The 23,291-nt window shown below is 55.0% G+C and overlaps 1 protein-coding gene across 8 annotated transcripts in view; it reads right to left on the bottom strand.

The window, feature by feature from the left end:
• Window positions 1–46: 46 nt before the first annotated feature.
• Tmem94 (transmembrane protein 94) overlaps window positions 47–23,291 on the bottom strand; it is a 34,876-nt gene continuing 11,631 nt past the window's right edge. For 5 of the 8 annotated variants that reach the window (XM_071603623.1, XM_071603621.1, XM_071603622.1 and 2 more), the window contains 30 exons: window positions 13,896–14,018; window positions 13,451–13,578; window positions 12,890–13,026; window positions 11,502–11,704; window positions 11,017–11,168; window positions 10,548–10,650; window positions 10,270–10,356; window positions 9,890–10,006; window positions 9,489–9,545; window positions 9,074–9,178; window positions 8,780–8,944; window positions 8,335–8,544; window positions 7,485–7,800; window positions 6,993–7,166; window positions 6,518–6,620; window positions 6,203–6,420; window positions 5,279–5,460; window positions 5,057–5,195; window positions 4,683–4,798; window positions 4,440–4,539; window positions 4,029–4,137; window positions 3,620–3,809; window positions 3,279–3,356; window positions 2,909–2,994; window positions 2,580–2,661; window positions 2,115–2,263; window positions 1,933–2,027; window positions 1,724–1,817; window positions 1,382–1,552; window positions 47–1,232 (listed from right to left, as the gene is read on the bottom strand). In XM_071603623.1, the coding sequence (XP_071459724.1) occupies window positions 1,160–1,232; window positions 1,382–1,552; window positions 1,724–1,817; window positions 1,933–2,027; window positions 2,115–2,263; window positions 2,580–2,661; window positions 2,909–2,994; window positions 3,279–3,356; window positions 3,620–3,809; window positions 4,029–4,137; window positions 4,440–4,539; window positions 4,683–4,798; window positions 5,057–5,195; window positions 5,279–5,460; window positions 6,203–6,420; window positions 6,518–6,620; window positions 6,993–7,166; window positions 7,485–7,800; window positions 8,335–8,544; window positions 8,780–8,944; window positions 9,074–9,178; window positions 9,489–9,545; window positions 9,890–10,006; window positions 10,270–10,356; window positions 10,548–10,650; window positions 11,017–11,168; window positions 11,502–11,704; window positions 12,890–13,026; window positions 13,451–13,578; window positions 13,896–14,018 (4,062 nt within the window). In that variant the 3' untranslated portion in view covers window positions 47–1,159. The remainder of the gene's footprint in view (window positions 1,233–1,381; window positions 1,553–1,723; window positions 1,818–1,932; window positions 2,028–2,114; window positions 2,264–2,579; window positions 2,662–2,908; window positions 2,995–3,278; window positions 3,357–3,619; window positions 3,810–4,028; window positions 4,138–4,439; window positions 4,540–4,682; window positions 4,799–5,056; window positions 5,196–5,278; window positions 5,461–6,202; window positions 6,421–6,517; window positions 6,621–6,992; window positions 7,167–7,484; window positions 7,801–8,334; window positions 8,545–8,779; window positions 8,945–9,073; window positions 9,179–9,488; window positions 9,546–9,889; window positions 10,007–10,269; window positions 10,357–10,547; window positions 10,651–11,016; window positions 11,169–11,501; window positions 11,705–12,889; window positions 13,027–13,450; window positions 13,579–13,895; window positions 14,019–23,291) is intronic. The other 3 variants (XM_071603627.1, XM_071603626.1, XM_071603628.1) reach the window with 3 other exon arrangements.

The following is a 23,291-nucleotide window of genomic DNA, read 5'->3' as shown; positions in this document are numbered from 1 at the left end:
ACTTTTTCAACTGTAAATGTTATTTTTAAGCAGAGAGAAATGCATATATTTTAAATGGAATTTATTCTATCTATTAACTGCCTGAGAGGACACAGTGTGGGAGGGCCTTCAGACCACAGCAGGAGCATCTACTGCCCACCTCAGCGCTGGAGGCCCGACCCAGTTGGCCCAGGCCCTGGCTCTGTAACCATTAACCTTTCCCCCACTAACACCAATGAAAGTGTCATTCCACATGACTGGGCTGTCTGTCTGGATCTGTGCCATGGACCCAAGTCCAGGGTCTTCCCTGAGCTGGCCCTAGGAGCACCTGCCTATGTGGGAAGAGGAAGGCTTGAGTCCTCGCCTTCAGGGCTCCCCTCAGTGCCTGCAGCCTGGGGGTGACCACTTCATGGCTACCCTTTTGTAGCTGCCTCATGGACCAGCCACAGGTTTTTCTTAAGCAATTTACAAGTTTTAATATAAACCAGCCTACATTCATTCCTAAAAGGTTCATTTCCAGTAAAAAATATACACCAGTAAAAACATCTCCTAGGAGAACAAGGGCGGGGCTACAGAGACCTGGGCCATCTCCCCCAAAACTGACTTACAGGCATTTGAGTACAGGCACAGAAAGAGGCTCCAGGCAAAGTGGGTGCCCTTCTGCATCTTCAGGCCCAAGCCTGAGACTCCCCTCTAGAGGAGAGGTCCTCAGGGCCACACCTGGGCCTTACCCCAGGAAGACAAGATGTAGGGGGTCAAGGAGGACGTGGCATTGCCAAACGGCAGCAGCCATTGCTCTTCCAAAAAAGGCTAAGGCCCTTGCCCGTGGTTTTGAAGCTGTGCCATAGGTGCAAGAGCAGAGGGCACTGGGACAGAGGACCCTGAAGCAGGGCATCCCACCAGGTGGGACTGACAGTCCCTCTACCCAGCGCCTGAGGTCATACATTCAAGAGTGCCCCTGGCAAGGCCAGGGAAGAGCCAGGATGGTCCTGTCTGGTCAAGGCCACAACTCCTTAACTTCTCATTAAGCCAGTGTCTCCAAGGACCAGAGCTCGACCTCCGATGCCACAGGGCACAAGAGCAAACCCTGAAACATTCATAATACCAATTCCTCAGACTCAGGAATGGGCTGGCTTTTGCCCCAGGGACCAGGGCAATGGTGGCTGCTATGGCCAATGGCTCAGAAGGGAGAGTTCATGCCCAGCTTGGTTTCAAACTGTAGCTTCTGTCGCTTCTGGTAGCGGACGCGGACCCTGGTGGGGCAGGAGATTATTATAGATCCTCAGACCAGGAGATGGAGCAGGACCCCAGAGGAGGGAGGGAGGGAAGGATGGAGATAAGAGGGTGACAGGTTTAGGCAACATGCTGAAGCCCCAAGGGAGGTGCCCTGCTGACAGCTCACCGAATCTCGTGCAGCTTTACAATCTCATTGGTGACCACCACAAGGACTAGGGACAGGCAGCCCAGGAGCCATGTCAGCAGGGGTACATCCTCCAGACCAAAGTGGATGCGGCTATCCCTGTGTGTCCACAGCTGCAGGTCCACAGCTGTCTGCACCACCTGACCCAGCAGCCTATGGGAGGGGGAGGCAGCCCTATGTGATACCCGGGCTGTCTGCTTCCTTCCCCACCTGCCCTAAGTGCTCAAGGAGGGCAGTTAGACCTCTGGCCCAGAGAGGTCTCAATCCTAGCCCTACAGAAGCCCCTCCCTGGCCCCAGGGCCCCCTCCATCCAGCACTACTCACACCACAGGCACCGTCATGGCCCACCAAAGGTTTGTCAAAGGGCTCTTTCTCCACAGAGGCTTGGTGCGATGCACATGGGTGATGGAGATGAAGACTGGAGAAAAAGGGCCGATGGGGGCGTCAGACTCCCCACTAGTCCGAGGCCTTATCCCCCATATCAGGGCATCTCCACTCAGCAGTCAATAGTTCCTTTTAAACTGAGCCCTCACCAGTGTGCAGGACAATTAGAGCAGCTGTGAGCTTCTGAGCTGACAGTAGTCCGTTGGCAAAGTCCTCAAACCAGGCTGGAGCCCTTTCATCATTACTGCCAAAGGAAGACAAGGGCTCAGCCTCCTGTGGGGCCTCAGGGAAGTGGGCTGGAGTGGGGAGGGAGGAAGCCCCATGGACCCACCTGCGCAGCATGATAGAGGAGCAGTTGGTGAGGTTGCGGGCCTGGGCACTGTCACAGAAGCTCTGCAGCATGAAGCCAAAGCAGATGAGACACGAGCTGATGGTGAGGCTGAACTTGAGTAAGAAGCAGAGCAGGAAGTAGTGTTGGGTCTGCAGGAGAAGGGAGGCAGGTCATTCCCATGGCGGGTGGCCCTTCTGCTGGCCACATGGTGGGTCCAGCACGCAGTGGACTCACATCTTCAAAAGGCTCTTAGTAAATGGACAGGCTGGGGGAGAAAGAGCAGGGACTGCACCCCCAACGAGGATCTTTCTCAGCTCCAACTACCAGCTCAGGTGCTGACTCTCTAGGTCTCCCAACCTCAAAGCCTCTGGTTCAACCCTCTCCCAGACCCCAGCCTTCAGCCCACTCCATGCCACTTGCATTCCTCCATGACAGGTTCTGGTTTGTCAGGCCTGCCTTGTTTACCTTCTTAGGAATGGACTGAAGGTTTTTCCCTGTAGCCATTGACATGATGGAGCTATGGGGTGGCTTCCCCAGCAGAGAGATGCTGAAAAGCAAGAGTGGTAAAGGGGCAGGGACTGTCACCTCTGTCCCCCAATTCTCACAGGAAAAGCCTTTAGGGAGTCTTGAGAGTGAGGTCAAGTCTGGTAAGGAGGTGGGAGAAGGCAAAGGAGCACTCCCCCAGTGCCTCCTGCACCAGAGGAGGTGAACTTTGAGCACCCTGTGCTCCTCAGGACGCCCATGATATCCTGGCCCTACCTGGCTGGACACAGAGGGGCTGCAAGGCCTCTCACCTGAGCAGAGGGTAGCAAAAGCAGGACAGCCACAGGATGTCTGTGGTACTCAGAAGTGGTGGCAGCTGGACCAGGCATGAAAGGAACTAGACCAAGAAAGAACCCAGGAACCACAATTAATAAGAGCTGAGGGGCGCCAGGGTTGCCATGCCTGTTGCCCAGAGAGATGCTTGTGCCTGGCCAAGAGGAACTGGCTGGAGAGCACACTTTCCTGCCAGTAGAGTCAACTCCAAATGCCCAAGGGCTTCCCAGGGGATCTGGGGACCCCTCGGCTGTGCTGCATCCCAGCCTCCTGCCTCAGATTCTCAACTGGCCTTTCCACAAAGGAGCAGACGGGGAGGGGAAAATGTCTGTCCTGGCCCCAGCTCACCTGGATGACCACGAGGGTCAGCTGGCACTGTAGCAGGAAGAGGAAGCACTTACGGATGCCGTAGGTGGCATGCCGAGCCTAGGAACCGAGAAGGACAGGTTATGACTTGAGCCTGCCTGAACTCTCTCAGGCCCTACAACTGACAAACTTCAGCCAAAAGCCATGATGCTCCTGCAAAGAAGGAGCAGAGACCAATTTAACTGCCTGGGGGAGTTTCACTTTCTTTGAGAGCTGAGCATGAGGCCAGGGGGCCCTGAAGTATCCTGTGTGGCAACTCCTCCCAGCAGGCTGCCCCGGGGGAGCCCTGTACTCCTACCCCTTCCACCTGTCTGAGCCCCCACCTGCTCGATAAGCCTGATGATGCTGATGGTTTCCTCCTGGCGAAAGGTCAGGGAGCAGGGCAGGCTATTGAGCTGCCCTGACAGCTGCAGGGGAGAAAGGCTATCGGAAGCCTGAGCCATGCTGGTGCTGGTGGCGTAGCCAAAGGTCTCCCAGGAACAGCGGGATGGGTACAGGGGATCCAGGGCAATGCTACACAGTGTAGGAAAAGCCCACCCATGAGCTTCATTTCAGGAAGATCCCATGTCCCCCAGGACTGAGCATCCCATCCCTCTTCTCCCACCACAAACTAGGTGCCTGGGTCCCAGCCAATGCAAGATCAACCACCGGATATACCCCAAGTCCCATGCAGGTCTGTCCCAGATCTGAGAGGCAGAGGCTGGCCCACCAGCCCTAGGGTCTTGCTCTGACCTGACATCACTCTGGAGGAAGAGGCAGCTGTTCCTCAGGTTGGCGGAGCTGCCCAGGCAGCAGGTCACCTCCCCATACTCCTGCATGATCTTTATCATCTCACACATGGCTGGGGGACAGGTGGGATGCACAAGATTCAGGCAGGTGGAGCCCTGTGCAGGTGCCAGGAGAGACCCGCAGGCCAGAAGGGCAGGAAACAATGGGAAGTGGGCCCCTCTCTGGAACAATCCCATCCCAGCAGCATGATCATATGAATACTATCACCTCTGGCTCCCTGGAATGGCCAAACCACAGTGCCAGCCCACTAGATTACCCCACAATCACAGCCCCACATGGGAAACCCACATCCCCTCTGGAGCCCATAGATGCTCAGCCCTGGCAGAGTTCAGCAGCAGGGGCCACAGCACTCACTCTCAGGGGTACAGTCAGTGAAGAGGGGCACCAGCAAGGGCACATTGTCAATGTTCTGCAGGTGGGGCCGCACCTGGTGGATGCCCCGGGGCAGCTTGGCCTGGAGGAAGCGAAGAGGCCAGTAACCTCAGGATGGGGAGCAGGGTGCCTCCACTTCACCTGCCTGCCCCTCCCTCCCCTGGACCAGCCATGAAGCCACTTCAGAGGGCACTGGGGAGGCAGGGGCAGATCCTGCTACCATACCCGGTTGCAATCCTCCAGGAAGCTGGGGATGTCACTGTCCGTAGGCTGGAAGCTGATGAGGTCGGAGTGACCCTCCTCTTCCATGAGGAGGAGCCCTTCCACATCATCTCGGGACACTGTGGGGGACAAAAGTCTGTCCTTCAACCTTGGGCCAGCCTTCTGGGGCCTTCCCTTGCCCTGCAGATGGCACACAACTTCCTGCCTCCAGGTCTCCATTCTTCCCCTCCCACTGCTATTGCCTGCAAGGACATTTGGGGCCATTTTCTAAGGGAGTATACTAATCAGAAGAGACCTATGGAGGGTCTTCCTAGCTGCAGCTCCTAGGAGGGAAGCCTTCCACCCGCACTGACCCCACCACATGCTTTTGCCCTCACCCTGATTCAGGTCATCATGCAGGGAGCCTGCATGGCTGGGGCTAGAGGGAGGGATCTCGGAGCCAGGCATGTCGCCATTGGGTGTGAGGGAGATGTGGCAGTTCCAGCCTGTCTCCAGGCCCATCTTTTCTGCAAACACCTAAAAAAGGAAGATGAAATGAACAGAGGAAGCCCATGGGGGAAAAAGAGTCAGTGGCGGCAGAGGGAGAGGTCTCTCCCCACCTTGCTTTTGAGCTCATCCTCCAAAGAGAAGTAGACGAAGCGGATGCAGGCATTGACCAGCCCATCGATGAGGCGCACGATGTCCAGTCGGGCCTGGTACTGGGAGGACACCATGCCCATGAAGATCTGGCCGCTCAGGGCCTGCATGCAGTCTTCCTTCTCCAGCACCTCCCTGATCCCTTCTTCAGGCAGGAACAAGATACAAAACCAGCAAACAAGCGGCAGGATGCCAGGAACCCAGTCAGGACACCCAGGAACCAGCAGATTCCAGGAGGCAGCCGAGGGCCACACGCACAGATGCCACACCCAAATCAATGAGCAGGTGGGCCCCAGGGGACCACACACACACAGCCAAGATGCATAAGGAGCCAACAGACAGGAGAAGAGACAATGAAAGGTACTCATCAGTCAGGTGGCCATCCCGGGAGCCAGGTAGAATGTGGCAGAGCTCCTGCACAGCCCCACTCCAAGGATGGGGGCTGGCCCCACCCTTAGCAACTGCTTCAGTGCATGGCCTCCTGGGTTTCTAAGACCCCATAAGTGTGTACTTGGGGGTAGAAGGGGTAAGTTCTGAGTCCCTAGATTCCAGTAGGGTTTGTGACCTAAGTTCTTGTCTGTTTTTAATAAGACTAATACTCTATAATGCACACCTTTTTGAAAAGTTTCATAACTTTCCAAAAAAGTGCTTTTATATATAGTAACCCCCTTGAAATCACAACAGACCTACAAAGAGGATAGAGTAAGCACCTATTTATAGAGAGAAAACTAAGGGGCACCCCATGTCACCAGCTAATGAGTGCCACACTGGCATCCCAGCTCCCAAACAGTGCCCATGGCCCTTTTTGCAGCAAATAATGCCATGGCCCTCCAGAGGCACCACCAGGAGCCCCAGTGCCACCCCACTGGGAGGGAAGTGTGCAGTACCATCAGAGCTCCAGCTGTTGCGGCGGGTGTTCTGCTTGATAGGGATGGTGCTGGGCAGCTCGCACATGGTGAAGATGCTGCTCTGGCCAGGCACCTGCACCAGCTCAATGCACTTGCCATTGAGCTGAGAGGACAGGGCACAGTTCATGGGCTTGTAGGCGAAGGCAGAGCAATAACCAGACAGGCAGGCTCGCTGGTAGAAATCCAGAACTTTCTTTCTGCCAGGGAAGCAGAGTGGAATGAGATGAGTGGTCTTAAGATGCCCCGTGTCCATGAGATGGGCAGATAGACTGGCCACACTCCTTCCTCACCCACCTGTCAGATCCTGAAAGCGGGTAGATGTCAGCTCCATCCCAGAAGTCTGTGCAGGCTTCCAAGACCACATCAGCAGTGCCATGGGATAGCATCTGCTCTGTGCCTGAGGGTGGGGTAAAAAGACCAAAACATGAAGGCCCCAAGCCAGGCCCTGCTTCATCTGACCCAACAGGTAGCATGCTGCCATCCTTGAGAAGAGTGCTAAGGAGCCTATGACAGAGGAGGGGACCCCCCCACAGGCCACACGGACAGCAAGCCCCTATGAAACCCACTGAACTGGTAATATAGATGCTATTCTTCCTGTCCTTTGGCCGAGGTTCCCAGTCCTAATCTCTGCCACACTAGAGAACTTAGGAAGTGGTCTACCATTCATCATCCCAGTCCTCCCTAGAAATGGACTCAGAAGGGCAGAAACTCCACCCGCCAAGCTCTGGAACTTTCGACTAGATGCCAGCTGAGCTGATATGAGGCTCACTGGTGGCAGTGTCCTTGATGAAGAGGCTGATCATGTGGCTGAGTGGGGGGCGCCGCTTGGTGACACAGGATGGCCGCCCCAGCAAGGTCTCCTTCACAGTCTCAGCACTGGGGAGGCGGTAGAGCGCCAGGTGGTTTTCCTGCTTGAAGAGCTCCTTGGCCCCTGGAGTGAAGCCTGCAGGGACAACGTTAGGATTCAGGGCCACTGGGCAGAGGCTTGCTCCACCTGCTGCCTCACTGCCCAGCAGACAGTCCAGCCAGTCCTTCAGTCTTCTCATCCTGACAGTCTGTTATCTTCCCATGCCAGGAAGCTCTGCCTCACACTGCTGTCTGCTTGAGGTGGGACCATCAGAATCTAAAAGAACGGCTGGTACTCATGGCAAGCAAATGCCATTCCGACAACTGATCTGTGCGGAGCCTGTGCCAAGCCTGTTTGGAGAAGCCAGCGCACACCCAGCCAGCCCCGCCCCACTGCCACCACCATGGACCATACCGATGAGGCGGGCCAGCTCGCAGAGGCCCCAGGGCACGTGCACAGGCAACACAGTGCGGTGGCTCTCCTGCAGGGCAACGTGACACAGGTGGTCCGAGAAGCGACACAGACGCTCAGTGACACTGGCATTACACAGGTTCAGCAGCACGTTGAGGCCCAGGGGCTTGAGAGAAGTAAGGTGGAGCTGCCAGTTGGAGTCATCAAACTGGATGCAGGAGGGGTTCTGCTGGTCCTGGGACAGGCTCAGCATCTCCAAGTGGTAGTCACACACAAAGTCCTCTGCTTCATAGGGCTCGGCCTCTGTGCCAGGGTGGCCCTGTAGGAATGGGAGAAGAGGAGCCTCAGGCAGGGAGTAGGGTGGGCCCTGCTCAAAGCTGGCCCTGCAAGAAAGCACATTCCTAGGCCAAGTGCTGCTGTTAACATGCTCCTGTCCCTCCCGAGACCCTCTCCCTGTTCTCGGTTCCAGTTTGCCCTTAGTATCTATACTCGATGACCCTGGTAGCCCTGTAGAGGACAGCCAGACAGGGAGGAAACAATAAGAGATCTTTTTCAGTCATGGGTCAACATCTAAGAGGACATCATGGCTTTATGTGTTTAGAAGGTTTTAATTAGGAGGCTGGTGACCATCAGAGAGAACTGGAAAAGGAATTCACAGAAGAGATTTGGGTGAGGCCTCAGGAGGTCATCCTTCCTGATGGCCAGGCTGAGGGCCCTTAGACAGGGGGCTGTGTGCAACTTCTGCATTCTTTCAGACCCTGACAGTCCAGGCTGGGCTGTGCACCTTTGGCAGGAGAGACCAGGAAAGCCTGCAGCAGATGAGGTGGCCTCTCTACTCTGTATCCCTCCTCACCTTTCCAGGACCTTCCTCGCCACCCTCAGTGTCCCTGCTGAAGCTCACATTGGAGCCAGATGGGTGTTTGTTGCGGCCGTGTGCTTTGTGGTAAGAGTAGGCCTCGGGGGGCTTGGGACCATCACCAGGCCAGTCGCCGCGCTCCTGCTCATTGGAAAGGTGCAGGGTGTTGCTCAGGGAGCCAGTCAGGAGGGCATCTCGTTCATGGGGCTGAGAAGAACAGGGACACAGGCTTAGGACCAGGGTCCTAGTGGCTCCCATTGAAGCAGGATGGTTCTGGGCCCCTCACTCTCTTGTCCTGTGGCTTCACCTTAACCACCTGGAAGCAGCTTCCAGAGGTCCCGAACCCAGCTTCTCCCTCCTAATCCTCACCCTCCCAAGGCCACCAGCCAGGCTCCATGACTAAGAAGCCCGGCCCAGGCGAGCCCGTGGGAGCCATCCATACCTCTTCCTCTACCTCAGGATGGCAGAAGGAGCGGGTAGACAGGTCATCTGTAAGATCCTCATGGCTGCTATGAGGAGGCTCGACCTTCCCGCTGAAGAAGAGCACAGTCTCTGGGCTAGGATTTGGCCATGACAGGATCCCCTGTTTGTCTACACAGCATAGAACCTGCAGGGAGAGAGGCCAGCACTAGAAGGGGACTTGGCATCAGCCCCACCCCCAAGGGGCCACATAAGTACCTAGCCAGACAGCAGGCCTGGTAGGACAGGTACCTCCTCCCTCCAGGGCCACCCTCACCGTGACAGAGCCCAAGCTATGCAGCAGGCTGGCACTGTGGCTCAGTGTTGGCGATGTCCCTTGAATCACCCTCAGGAAATGGCCCCAAATGCAGCGCAGCATCTCCTGGTGGGAGAGAAAAAGTCTGCAAGGCTACGTGGGGCTCAGCCTTGTTTTGCTGGAGATGGCCTCTAAGACCCAAATCAGGAAGAGTCAGGGGGAGCACTGGAGGTTGGAGTCTGGGACAAGATGTGGACGTGTCATAGGACCAGGCCTGGGTGATGTCTACATGCAACAGGTAGATGGGTACGGAGAAGTTCCAAGAGCCCAGCTGGAGGCTCAAGGTCATAGAGTCCCAAGGTTCCAGGAAGGAGCCCAAGGGCACCCAGGGCTTGTGACTGCAAGGGACTGGGACAAACCATTGTGGTCAGTGTACCTGCGAGGAGACGGCTTCTGTGTAGCTGCTGAGAGTGTCCTCTGAGAACTTGGCCAGCTGCACAGGGAGGGGACGAACCTCAGTGTGGAAAAAGCTACCTTTGCACAGGCCTCCAAGCAGGCAGTGGAGACCCACGCCATCGAGGCTCCCAACCCCTCTGCTAAGGGGTTTCAGGGCAGTCCTGACTCGCCATTGGTGGGAGCCAGGGGGAGATCACTGCGCCCTGGGGCCTGGTCTGGAGGTCCTTCTGCAATGGAAGAGGCTGGAGCCCTCGTGTTGCTGCTCAGAACCTCCAACACACTGAGCCCAAAGGTGGAGCTGGGCTTCTGCCCCCACTTCTCTGCTATAGCCACTTCTCTCTTTCGCCTGCCACTGTCCCCAGATGCCTAGAAATAACCTACCAGGGAGCTGGGCGAGGCCTTGCTCATCTGGGCCAAGACGCGGGCTTCACCACAGGCAGTCGCCAGGACCCAGAGGACTGGGAAAAGCAGCGGGAGTATGGGCAGCATGCCATTCACCTGGGAAGGAGTGGACCACACCGAAGTTCCCAAGGAGCTGCTGGCCAGAGGGAGGAAAGGGAGGGCTGCCCTGCCATATGGCCATCCCCTGGGTAGAAAGGACAGCTGTCCAGGGATGGGAAGGGAAGGAGGGGAAGGAAAAATTCTTAAGCAAAAGCCTGAGGAAACCCCGGGCTGCAGAGAGGGAGGGACAGTCAGAGCCTTGTGAGGGAACTGGGCCCCACAGCGCGGAAGCACAACAGAGAAGAAAGGGCCATCCTTGCCTGGAGCTGGAGGAGAGTGTACTGCCAGGAGGTGACCCCAGGGGCACTGAACATGCAGCGCAGGGCATTGGTGATGAGAAAGCCAGCCTGAGGGGACAGGAGGGCTGCAGCTTAGCCCTCGCCCCTGGGGACCAACCGGGCTCTGGCTCCCTTCCTTCCTCACTCACACCACAGGCTCACTCTGGGCCCCTCTGCCTGCACTCACATGCTCACCTGGGTCTGCCCCGGGCTCCCCCATGTCCAGCCTTCTCCCTGCCCCACAGCCCCACCTCACATACCAGGACCACGGGGACAGCATAATGTAGCATTGCTGACTGCACTGTGAACCTCTCGTTGTCCAGTGCAGTGACTGGGCGGGACAGGGCCATGTCCAGGCACCACCTGCAGAAAGAGGTGACCCTCAGCCCTGCTCAAGGGAGAGGCCAGACACCAGAGGATTCTGGGCCTCTCAGCCAGAGCACCAGTGAGCTTCTTCCCTGCACTAGCGAGTCCTGCGGTTCCCTAGTCTGCCCTGGCCCTGGCTAATGGCCCCTTGGGAGAGGGGCCTGTGGCTGCTTCCAGAGCTGTCCCCGTAGAAGAGACTGGGAATGGCCCCAACTGAGTCTAAGAATTCTCACAAGAGATCAAGGGGAGGAGCCTGAGGAGACACCAGCTCTCGGGAAGGCCTTGGGATGCACGAGGCTCATTCCTGTCACAGGAGGCGCTGGGGAGAGGAAGCATAGGCAGAAGAGACAAGGGCATGGTTACCTGATGTTGTCAATCACAGGGGTCTCCAGGACACGGAAGAGCCGGTGCTGCTGGGGGTTCTGTGGCCCTTTCTTCACTTCTCCCCGGGGCGAGGGCGGGGGAGAGAAGGGAGGGAACAGGTCTCCTGGCTCCAGGACAATGTGCTCATCATCCTGCCAGCAGCATAGGGAGGTGGGTAATGAAAGGGCTCTCACAGATGCCACTCCTCCTGGACAATGCCAGCTAAATGGCCATGGCTCCCAAGGCCAGGGGCTGTCCACTAGCAAAGAGCCTGCTGGGGTGTAGCCTGAGGGGCTGGGTCCCTGATGCTTAAGGACTGGGGAGAGAAAGAACATCAGGAGGAGGAAGAGGAGGTTCAGCTCTGCCTGAGAGCCCTTGTGAAGCCTATGAGGTGGCTGTCAATCTTAAGGGTTGAGCCCTGGGACCCCAATTGCCTATAGATGTGCCTGGGGCAATTCCCATGAAGGAGACCAGCCTACAGCTACCTTGATACCCCTCAGAGAGGCGAAGGATTCCTGGCCAGGCCTCAGGGCTATGATGTCACCTTCCACCAACAGGCTAACAGGCAGGTTGACGAGGTGTCCATCTCTGTAGGCCCAGTGCAGAGACCAGGATGGGGCAAAGGGCATGTGGAGGTCTGGATACAGGGCATTTGGCCACTTGATTTCCTTGCTATCCCTGAGGGCATCTGAGGAGAATAGGAGGAGGAAAACAACTTTCTTACCCTTCAGCCAGCCCCCCGTGCACACCTGGAACTCTTTGTACCCTCTCGCCATTCCATTACAGACTTTGCTGAGGGCCTGGAGGGGTATGAGGTCTCTTTCTGTGGTGGTGGGAGGAAACACACGGGTGAAGGACTACAAAGCAGGCAAATACATGCTGAGTGTGTTAACAAAGATTCCAGCCCCTCCAGAGCACGAAAGGGAGAAAAACCTATCTGCCAGGATGATGGGAGATGGATTCCAAGAAGAGGAAGAAGGAATGAATTCTGTCTGTTGGAAATGAGTGAGGGAGATGCCCACCAGTCAGAGAAAAGCAGGACAGAGGCACATAATGGGTCAGCACACAGGCGTCTGGGAGGGGTAAGTGGTTTTAACAGGAGGAAGAGAAGGAAGGGAAGAAGCTAGACAGGAAGGGCAGAGCCTGCAGCAGAGGCACAGAAGCCACATGCAGCATCTGTGATGGCTTGGCGGAGCAAGAGGGAGTGGTTTCTAAGCAAGAGAATATGCTCCTGGAGGGAAGGGCCTACTTTTCAGTCATTGTCGTACCCTGAGAGTACAACACATGATCGAACTGTCAGAAAAAGGCCTCCCAATAGCAGAGGCTGCTTCTCTGACACCACGAGCCCCTGGAGAGCATAAAGCACGGACTCTCCAAAGAGCCTAATGTAACCCTCAATCTATAGTTAGAGCTTAAACTCCAGGTAGGCAGAAGGACAAACAATGCCCCTCTCCTTTAGGAACTGGGCTGCTTACTTTAGGATGCTGCCTCCCTGCACCAACCCTGACTCCTGTGGGCATCTCAACCTCCCTGGTCCACCTTCCCACCTCCCATGGCCCAGTTCTACCAGGTAAGACGAACATCTGACTTCCCTCCTCTAAGCATTAGGGTCTTTTCTGTCAGACTCCCAATGTTAACAAGCCCAGAAGCCCAGGGCAACACCTCTTCCTGCCTGCCAAGGGCACTGCCTGGGTGCCCACAGCTGTTCCAGGGCCCTCACCACCCTGCAAAAGAGAGGGTTGGGCATCCTCTAACTCCAGAGATGGCAGCTCCTGGAATGCTGACTACCGTCCACCCTAGGAGAGTTCTCAGGGCTCGGACACATTCCAGGGTATCTTTCCCAATGACATACATGGCTGACTCCTGGTCTCACCTTGAATTTGGTCGATGATTCCCCGAAGCCTGCGCTCCACCTCCCTGCGCTTCAGCCGATCTTGCCGCCCAATGAGAACCAGGTTGAGAAGCAGCAGCAGGAATAGCGCAGAGGCATTCACCAGCTCCACCCCATGGCTGGTGTAGAGGATGCAGAGGGTACAGTGTATTTCCAGGAAGTAAGGGCCCCCCAGACACCCCCAGAGCCTAGGATGCCCCTTTCTACCCAGTCCCTTCTTTTTTTTTTTAATGATATTCTTTTTTTTTTTTAATATTTATTTATTTATTTATTTTAGTTTTTTTAGGCGGACACAACATCTTTGTTTGTATGTGGTGCTGAGGATCGAACCCGGGCCGCACGCATGCCAGGCGAGCGCGCTACCACTTGAGCCACATCCCCAGTCCCTCTACCCAGTCCCTTCTGAAAAGAGGGTCTCGTGGTTCTTGACTCCAGTGAAGCCTCTATCCTCCCCAGCCTTAGGGCTGACTGCCCCCTCAGAGCCCTGGGACACCCTAGGGGGATGGAGAGGGACAGATGCAGAGGCTCTAGGGCCCCACTTACCTCCCAGCCGGCTGGCCCCCATAGCAGCCCAGCAGCAGCAGCACAGCCAGCAGCATAAGCGAGGCACCCGGCCAGTGGAAACAGGAGCAGCGGTTACTGTGGTGCAGGAAGCTGCTTCTCCAGGCCTCCTAGGGAGCCATGGCAGCTGGGCTTGAGTGGCCGGCCATCCAGCAGCAATCTGGGTGCCTCTCCCTGCCCTGAGCCCCTGTGGTCCCCAAGGCTACCTCCGTCTAATTCACTTGACCTCACAGCCAGCTCCTACAGCAAGTGGTGTCAGGACACGGCTGAGAGGGACCCCACCCCCACTTCTGATTTTTCACGAGGCCTTAGTTGGGTGGTCTCCTCCCGCCAGGCAGTCAGGGTGCATCGTGACCCTGAGACAGTCACCCCCCCACACTTTTCTGCCATCTTGCCCAGGCTCTGGCCACCCGTGAAGAAGCTTCACCTTCCAGGTTAGATATTTCTTCTGCTCTTTGAGGTGTCCTTCCAACACAGCCTCCAGCTGCTCCTTCAGGACACTGAGGGCCTTCCAGGTGGAGAGGCCCAGGGCCACGGGGGGCTCGCCCTGCTGGGAAAAAGGAGGCACTCAGCACCTCCAAGGCCCCAGGTCCCTGCCCAGATGGAAGTGTCCACCACAGGCTGGACCTGTCCCCGCCCTACCCCTCCTCCTTCTGACCCTCACTTCCTACCAGCTCTTGTGCCTCAGGGTATAACCATAGCCAAACTACCACCAAATTTTAAAATGTTCAGGAGCACAGGACTCTACTCTTTAAAGCCTGGCTAACAAAACAAAAACAAAAACAAACCAAAAACCTCCCTCTACTTCATGTTTTCTGTCTTGTTTTGCTTGGTTTGGTAATGAGCATCTAACCCAAGGGCTCTACCATTATTTGTATTTTTGAGACATGGTCTCACTAAGTTGCTGAGACTGGCCTCAAACTTGTGGTCCTCCCGTCTCAGCCTCCAGAGTTGCTGGGATTACAGGTGTGCACCACTCTGTGGGGCTAGTCAATGTTTTCTAATTCACTTTTCCCTGGACCCTCAACCCATGGCCATGTGTGGTCTTCCTGCCTCACTCAGAATATTCTTGGTGCCCATCTCCAAGTTTACCTCAGGGTGCCAGTCTTTTAGATTTCACAGCCAGAAAAATATATAGTTTTTTAATGGGGGAGAACTAGAGATGCCAGTTTTTCATGGTTCTTAGGAATAACATGAAGAAAAACCTACCACCTCTAGTAGCATTATTTTGTAAGAGAGGGTCTTGCAACACTCAATATTAGGCAGGACATAATCTCAGGAAATAAGTAGCCATCCCTAGGGAACAACAGTGCAGAGATTCTACCATGCTCCTGTCACCATGGCTGACTGGAATGTAGCATGGACCAAGCTGGTCCCAGAGGACATGAGGACTAGACATGTTCCAAGGCCCCTCCTTGTTGAGACCTGGCTGTCCCCATTTCTCCCTCCTTGGACTCTAGCCATTCATTTTTTTTTTTAATATTTATTTTTTAGTTGTAGTTAGTTGGACACAATATCTTTTTTATTTTATTTATTTATTTTTATATGGTGCTGAGGATCGAACCCAGGGCCTTGCACGTGCTAGGCGAGCGCTCTACCGCTGAGCCACGGCCTCAGCCCCTCTAGCCATTCTTTTCCCTATGTCCACACCACAGACCATCCTGGGCAGCTTGCCAACTCTTGTACATTCCCAGGCATCCCGGGCCACAGTCGTGGGCTTCTTGCCACCAGACTGCCTACAACCCCTGCATTTAACTCCCAGTCTGACCTCTACTCTCAGTGTAGATCCATCTACTGAACTGACTCAGAGCTGTTTCACAGGGCATGGAGTCATAATATCCAAAACCTTGAACTTGTACCCCAGCCCTCTCCTATCCACCCACACTACTGCCTACCCAGTGGCCTCTGAAGTATCGCAGACCCTGGCCTTCCCCTCCCTCTGCCCAGCCCAACCCTTCCCAGCCCATGTCTCTACCGTTTCCAAACTCACTGCAATATCTCAGACAGGGCAAGCATGTGCCCCGTTGACTGAAGCCCCTCTACTTTTAAAATCCAATCCAGACCCCTGGGCCTACTCTATGAGGCCTTTGGGGACTGTGACCTCCCAGCTCCACCCCCCATCCCACGCGGTTATTCCTTCTGCAGGCCTCCATCCTCCAGAACTCCTTTATGGACTTTCTGGCCAAGGACATGCTCCCTACTCCAGATGATCCTTGTCTCTTCGAGACAGTTCAAATGTCATCTCCTCTGGGACATTTTCCCAAAGGGGAACTGCACTTCAATTGTACTCCAAAGGCACCATGGCAGCCTGGCTCTCAGCCTGTGTCTGACAGAACTGTGATTATAGATTGACCTGTCTGGCTCTCCCAGTAGACTGCAAATTCCTTGAAAATAGGTACAGAATTCCTCCCTCTGAACACGCCCTCTACCAAACTAGGAATGATGGTGCCTGGCACACACACTCAGTGACTATCTGCTAACTGAATGAGTGAATGAACGAGTGCCCAAAAAGTATCACTGATTCCAATGACACCTCAGTCAGGGGCTGTCAACCTGAAATCTGTAGCAGCAGCACCTGGGGCTTTAAAAAATCATGCCCCACCCTGGACCTACTGAACAGAAACTTCTGCCAATGAAGCCAGTGTCGGGCTGAATCTCAGGTCTCTAGCTATAGGGATCTAGGACAAAGACTGGCCCCAAGAAAGGCAGCACCTGAAGGAACAGTGTGAACAAAGAGCCTCGATGTGTGTTTCCATCAGGAGAAGAGCAGTGAATCCCTAGACCAGAGGCACCAGGACAGGGACTTGGGGCTGGGCTGCCCTGGCTGTCTCCCCCAGCCTTCCCGTGACCCACAAGTCAGTCCTCCAAGGTCATCTGGCTTGCTGGTCCACCTTCTGCACTTCTTCTTCCCTTCCCAGCTCTGTAGGCACCCTTCCTTGGCCAGGTGGCCTGAGCGCTCACAGGGTACACTCCTCCTCTGCACTGAGGGGTGGCTGGCCTAAGGGGCAGCGTCCCAGTACCATGCCCCTGGCTCACAGGAGGCACCTGAGTGGAGTTCCCACTGTCAACTCCCAGCTGCCTTGGCTGAGTGGGCCCAGCACTGAAGCTTCTAGCTCCTTTGCCTAAATTTCACCTAATCCTGCTCTTCACAGTGGCTTTGCTGGATCATGGAGATAAGCACTGCTTCTACCAGAGGAGATAAACTGGTTATTTCAGCTCAGGAGGAAATGGCCTCTGGGCAGGGGTAAACACTGTGTTCCAAAGCACCCACCGTTCTTCCACAGGATCCTGAGCCTTCTGAGAGGCCAGGGCCAGGACAAATCAATGCCAGGTGAGGCCAATGTCTGCTCTGAGGCCTCCTGGAGTCCCTGATATGGAAGGAAAGAGGCCCTCGAGGGGTCTCTAAGGCAGGAAGACACAAGGGAAGAGGAGCCAAAGGGCCTTCTCACATGTACTGGGCTGGGCCAGAGCATTGATGCCTGATCGTCCCCGAAAGGGAAGAAGAGGACCTGGAACCAGGTGAGAATCCCTGACCCCTAACACCTCCCCTCACACTGTCCCTTCTTCCTAGGACTGAGGCTTCCTCTTGTGTCAGGGCTTCCTCTCCACAGTGAGATGACAAAGTCCCCAGGATGGACAGGGTGGGTGTGCCTGGGCCACACCTCCAGAAATGATGAAGTGAGAAAATATGCAGGAGGAAAGGAGGGCTGTTCAGGAGAAGCAAGGGCTGCACATGCAGGAGAGGGGGCTGCGAGGAGAAAAGAGGGACGGGTGGGCAAACCACACAGGGCTGCAGGACCACCTGGGACACCCTCACCCTGGAACAAGGACCCCAGGCCCAGGAAGGAATAGTTTCCAGCAAGGCAGAGAAAAGGCTCAGCAGCAGCCAGAGAGCCAGGGAGGTGTCTCTCCACTAGCCAGGCCTCCAGACCCAGACACTCAGGACACTGACTCCCCTGGGCTGCAAGTGGCTGTCGTGACATCTGTTCCTCCTTCCAGGTAGGCCCATTCCCAGGACCTCCTCACCTGCCCAGCCTCCAGCTGTTCTCTTGCCCTCTTCCCACCCCAGGTTCCCTGCTGCTCCCCAGGTAAGGAGGAGTGGACTGGAGGGTGGCAGATGCTCCTGGACCAGGCTGCCTGCAGAGCTGTCTGTGTGCATCTGCCCCCGCATGTTGTGTCTGGCCAGGGGCACCGACTCCAGACTGGGATTAAAGACAGCACAACAGAAGGCAAATAAGCCATTCTGTAATTACATGCCACCCAAAGGAAGTGCCTGCCCGCACAGGCTGGCCCTGTGGTGAGGACTCAGCCTCCTGGGCCAGCCCGCCTTCTACCGTCTTAACGGAGCTGATCCAACTGCGAAGCCTGTGCAGCTCGCCCCTCTGTGGCAAGAGGGCCCAAGCTAGGTGTCAAGTCACTGCTTTCCCTCATCATGGCTCTCGGCTTTTCCCCACACAAAAGAAGAGCCAGAGCTGAGGAGCTTGTGGAAGATGGTCACACTTCCTGAAGGAGATTCAGACTGGGCTGGTGGGAAGCGGGCTCTGTCAGCCCTTCCAGCATGGAGTTAGGTCGGGTATTCCATGTGCTCAGGCACCCTGGGGAGACTGCAGAAAGTTCCTCTTATATGAGAAATAAGAACCTAAGAACAGTCTAAGATCTACTTTTCCTGCCTACTGGGGCCAAGAAGGGTAACGAAAAATCTGACCTGGCTGTAAATACCCAAAGGTTCCAAAAGTAACCCTGTTTCCCAGATACTAAAAACTCCCACCCTGCCCCACTGCAGGCACCTCAGGAGATGTTCCTGGGGCCAAGAGCAAGGCCTCTATCCCAGAGGGACCAGGATAAGAGGAAACTGAAGCTTTTCAGGTAAAACCAGCCCCATCCCACTGTTGTAAGTTCTCAGACTCGAATGCAGCATCAGAAAGAATAACTCAGGGTTGGGACTTCCTTCCAACAAGCTGGACTTGTTCTCTCTGTTCTGCTATCCAAGAGGGCTGTTGGCAAAGTGTGGGGATTTGGGGGAATCTTGGCCAGGGAGGTGGGAGGGGGCGGTGTGAATCTGCCCACCAAATCACAGCCACAGGAATTGGCCACTGAGCAAAACTGACTATCAAGGTACAAAGCTGAGCATCAGACAATCTAACAAGCCTTCCAAGAAATGATACCCCTGTTTTCTCCTGCACCCACCTCAGCCAAGTGTCTTAGGTAGCACAGTCAGAAGCTCTCAGCCCCCAGCCCTGTCCTTGCAGAGGCCCTCCAAGGTCCTCTTGGCTCAGCAACTGTTTTTCTACCTACTCCATCTGTTTCAGGAGCAACAGAATCAAGATTCCTAGGCTCAGATGGGCAGATTATAAATTTCTACCTTGACCTGAGGCCTTGACAAAGATAACCACCAGTTACAACTGGCTGTGGTCCCTCCTCTGGGTCCCCTGTCACAGCCTTCTTAGTGTAGGCAGGGAGGGGGCCCAAAGCTGGACTCCACACAATGTCCAGATCACTGAGGCAGATCTGGCCAGTACTCTTGATTCTGAGTTCAGCCAGACACAGCTAGACTCACCTGCAGCTGGGAAAATCAGACAGAACAGAGGTGCTTCCTCCTCGTCTCACTCTTCCAGGCTCACCAGACCTTAATAACACTTTCACCCCTCTTCTACCCCACCTCCTGCAGCCACCAAGACCCAGGAAGAAATCATCCCTGACCCAATGGCTCCTGACTCAGTAAGCCATGTAGTCCAGCCAAAAAGTCCCCTTCACTGGGCCCCAATAAGGGTTGGCATGCAGCCCCCACACTTCTATCACCCTGTGCACTGAGACCTGCTCCTAGCATCCCTTGGCAGAATGCCCCCGGGAGCTCGGGCCCCAGTCCTCCTCTGGCCGACTCAGGTACCTGACATGCTGGCATTCTGGGTCTCATGCCCAATCTCTTCCCAAGGTGCTGGTTACCCCATGCTCGTTCTAGCTTCCTCCCGCTCTGTATCTTTAGGACTCCTTTGGCAATCACTAACCCAGACTCCCTCACTAAGCAGGGAACAGATTATCAGTGAGAGAAACGGGGAGCCAAGCTGGCAATACTCACTGTGCTATGCTTGCCCTGATGGGGCATCCACAGCTCTGCCTGCTTAAAGAGCATGGGGCAGAGCGTTAGCTGCCCTCCAAGAAAGGGAGAGGCAGAACAGAGAGCAAGAAGAGGGCAAAGGGCTGGTGCAGGCGTGAGCGAGGAGCCGGTGCTGCAGAGAATCGGGCGCAGCAGAGCAGAGCAGAGCAGAGCAGAGCAGAGCAGAGCTTCAATCTGCTGATTAATTCAGCCTATTTCCAGTCACCTTGCAGATTCAGGGAGGGAGGAGGAGGAGGAGGAGGTGGCAGCAGGCTGCAACAGCAGCCCTGGGAGGGAGGGAAAAAGAGAGGAAGGAGGGAGGGGAAAGGAGGGCCCAGAGAAGAAAGTTTGTCCGATGCTCTGCCAGCTGTCTGGGAGCTTGGCCTGTTCTTCAGAGGAGGCTCTTACAGGGTACGCAGAGTAAAGATGTGCAGCCAAAGAGCAGACAGACAGAGGGCTGGACAGGCAGACAGGAGAAGCTGCCAAGGGCAACAGCTGGTATCCAGGAGAACCCTGGGGTATAAATACAAGCCTTCTTCCCAGATTACCTGTTCTCTGCCCCCAGGTCACCAGACAAGGTTAGGAGCTCCGCTGTGAGAGCTCCCCAAATCAGTCAGAGGCTTCCAGCAAGGAGCCAAGATAACAGCAGCTCTTCCACAGAGTTGCAGCGAAGAGGGAAGAGAATCTGTGCACTTCCTACACAACACTAGCACCTCCTGCACGAAGGGTGAGGACTGGCCATAGAGAGAGCAGCTACTTAGGAGGGCTGAGCAGAGGGCCAAGGAGCAAGTAGAAGACTCCAGCAGCAGGAAGCAGAGCTAGCTGAAAGGAGGAATTCCAACACCTTCCTACCAGCTAGCTAATTGATGGGGAGAAGAGCGGCACTGACACACCAGCCAAGAGCTGCTAGGACCAGGGCTGTGTGGGTACCCCAGGCCCTCATCTCCCGGACAGAAGAGGTTGCCAGTTACCAGGGGCTCCACTTCAGCACTTCTCAGAGCATCGAGCAGGGCCTGAGAGAGTGGGAGCTCCAGAAACAGGGCTCTGGGAACAATGTTGATATAAAGGAAGCTCTGGGCACAGGCTCCCTGGGTGAAGGAGCAGCTGAGGCACTAGGAGAGGATGGGACACTTCTCTGCCATCCTTAGAATGGGGCTACAATACCCCAGGGAGAGGAGACAGCTTAACAGGTCCCCTAGCTGGAGAGCAAGCCAGAGGCTGAGTGCGTTGCTCCAGGGCCCTGTCTCCTAGACGACACCATCTTGAGCTTCAGGGAGGGGAAGAGCTGCACAAGCTGACTTTTCCCCTCCCCCTTCCCGAACTAGCATGGCTCCCTGTGGGGGGAGAAGGGGGGGTTGCCAAACAGAGAACTGAATGGGGACAGAAAGGAGGGGCTGGGCAGTTCAGAAGTTAAGGGCAGGAAGTTTCCATGTGGAGCAGGAAAGGGAGGCGGGTGGGGTCAGCTTCAGTGCCAGCCCCTGTGAGGACTATCAGCTGTAGCCAAGGAGAAAGAAAGACTCCTGTTCCCCTGTCCCTTGCTCCTGGAGACTGCTCAGGTGGGAACCATAGGGAAACAGATGCTCTCCCTTCTCTGGCAAGCCCTGGAGGGGACAACACACGGGGCTACACCAGGTGCTGTGCAGCCCCAATGCAGCCTCTCCCTCTCCTCCCTGCCACACTGCCCACCTCAGCAATGGGAAAGGGGAGGCCTGCATCACAGAAGCAGAAGCCCAGGTCGTCACTGCTGCAGCATGTTCACCATGGGCTTAATGGAGAGACTGAGAACTGGTAGGTCTAAAAGGGGGGCAAGGTGCCAAAAATCATCCAGCAACTGCCAAACCGATCCTGGGCTGAGCCAGGCACCCACAGACCACCTGACCATCAACTGACCATGCCAGCTCCTCCCAGTACTACCTATCCAAGATGCTTTGTGACTGTCTTGGGCTACGGATCATCTTTAAACTCCAGCATACAACTTGAAAGGTACTTGTGTAGGTAGAAACCCTGCTAGGTCCTGACTGAATCACTTGTGCTATTGATTACTCAATTAAACAATAGTCTCTGCAAGCCAGAGGCCACCTCCCCAGCTTTACCTAGGGCTTTACCAATCCAATATCAGCATCCCATAGGCAAGGCTGCTGCTGCTGGTCTCGAGGGTTTCTATTCTTGGCTCATCTATAGAGAAAGATGACACGGAAATCCTCCAGGAAAAATAGCGCCTGCAGTTCCCCATCTGGGGCTCTCAAGGCTTCTCTCTCAGGCTTGAGGGCAAAGCTAGCCCCTCAATTTGTTTCCCCCATACACTAGGCACTGGTGTTTCAACAATAAGCAGGAATCAGAGGACAACTGCCCCACCAGGAGGGTTGCCATATCACATGACATCAGTCTCCAGGGGTACTCCCTGGAACTGAGCAGTGCACAGCACCCACAGCAATACTGCACCCAGGATAGGAAGCAGGCCAGTGTAGCCATCCCTCAGCGCTGACCACTGCTGGTACAGACACCTGCAGGGCAGCCAGAGGTGGCTGCCAACAAGCTGAACCTTTGGCTCCTTGTTCAAGTCCACAAGCCTATTGCACCATTGGTCCAAAGGCACAGGAAGCCTGGAGCTGAAGAGGAAGCAGTCAGCCAGGTGCTGCCAGAAGCCCAAGAAGTGAACCCACAGCTCCCTCTCCAGACCACCCCAAGCTCTTAAGTTAACAAATATTTACTAAGCCCTTGACTTGCTACATGCCAGGCTCTGTGCTGGGACCCAGGGAAAGTGAGACATGGCAGAAGAAAGAGACTACACCCATAGAGTATAACGAGCACAATGGGAAAGGTATATGAATACGGAAAGCAGGGAAAGGGGACTTATGTGGAGAAGATGAGATTTCCACTGGGTCTTGAAGAAAGGGTAGGAGGGGCTGAAGTTGTGGCTCAGCGGTAGAGCGCTCACCTAGCACATGCGAATCCCTGGGTTCTATCCTCAGCACCACATCAAAATAAGTAATATAAAGATGATATTGTGTCCAACTAAAAAATAAATATATAAAAAAAAGAAAGAAAGAGTAGAAGGATTTTGCTAGGAAAAGGGACAAGGTCACTTCAGAAGGAACAGCCCCCATATGGTGTATGTGTCCAAACTATGAAGCATTCAGCATAACTAGAGGTACAGTCAAGGCAAGGAATGACACTGGACCAATGGGCAGGCAGAATGTGGGTACCTCATACACACTAAAGATCTTAGTAGGTACCAGTTATCAGCACCATGTAGTTGGAGGGCAGTGAGCAGAGACAGAGAGGATGTCTACATTAGGAGGGTGTGCAGGAGCCAGGCAGGAGACTTGGACTTCCTCTAGGGCAGTCTTTGTCATGGGAAAAGAATATTCTGTTTGTTTGTTTGTTTTTAAGAGAGAGAGAGGGAGAAACTCTCAATATTTATTTTTTAGTTTTCAGTGGACACAACATCTTCATTTTATTTGTATGTGGTGCTGAGGATCAAACCCAGCGCCCCGCACATGCCAGGCCAGTGCGTCACCGCTTGAGCCACATCCCCAGCCCTGTGTGTTTATTTTTCACCTTGAGATACTAAGAGTTGTACCCAGGGCTACAGACATGCTAGGCAAGTACTCTACCATTGAGCTACATCCCCAGCCCTGGGAGAGGAATATTCTGATTGACAAATCTACCTCCAGATGGTACATCTGGAGGCTGGGCTGATCTTACAGACAGCCTGGACTGCCTGGC

This window comes from Marmota flaviventris, chromosome 17, assembly GCF_047511675.1.
Source record: "Marmota flaviventris isolate mMarFla1 chromosome 17, mMarFla1.hap1, whole genome shotgun sequence".
Lineage (NCBI taxonomy): Eukaryota > Metazoa > Chordata > Mammalia > Rodentia > Sciuridae > Marmota > Marmota flaviventris.
This window is presented reverse-complemented; position numbering and strand designations above follow the sequence as displayed.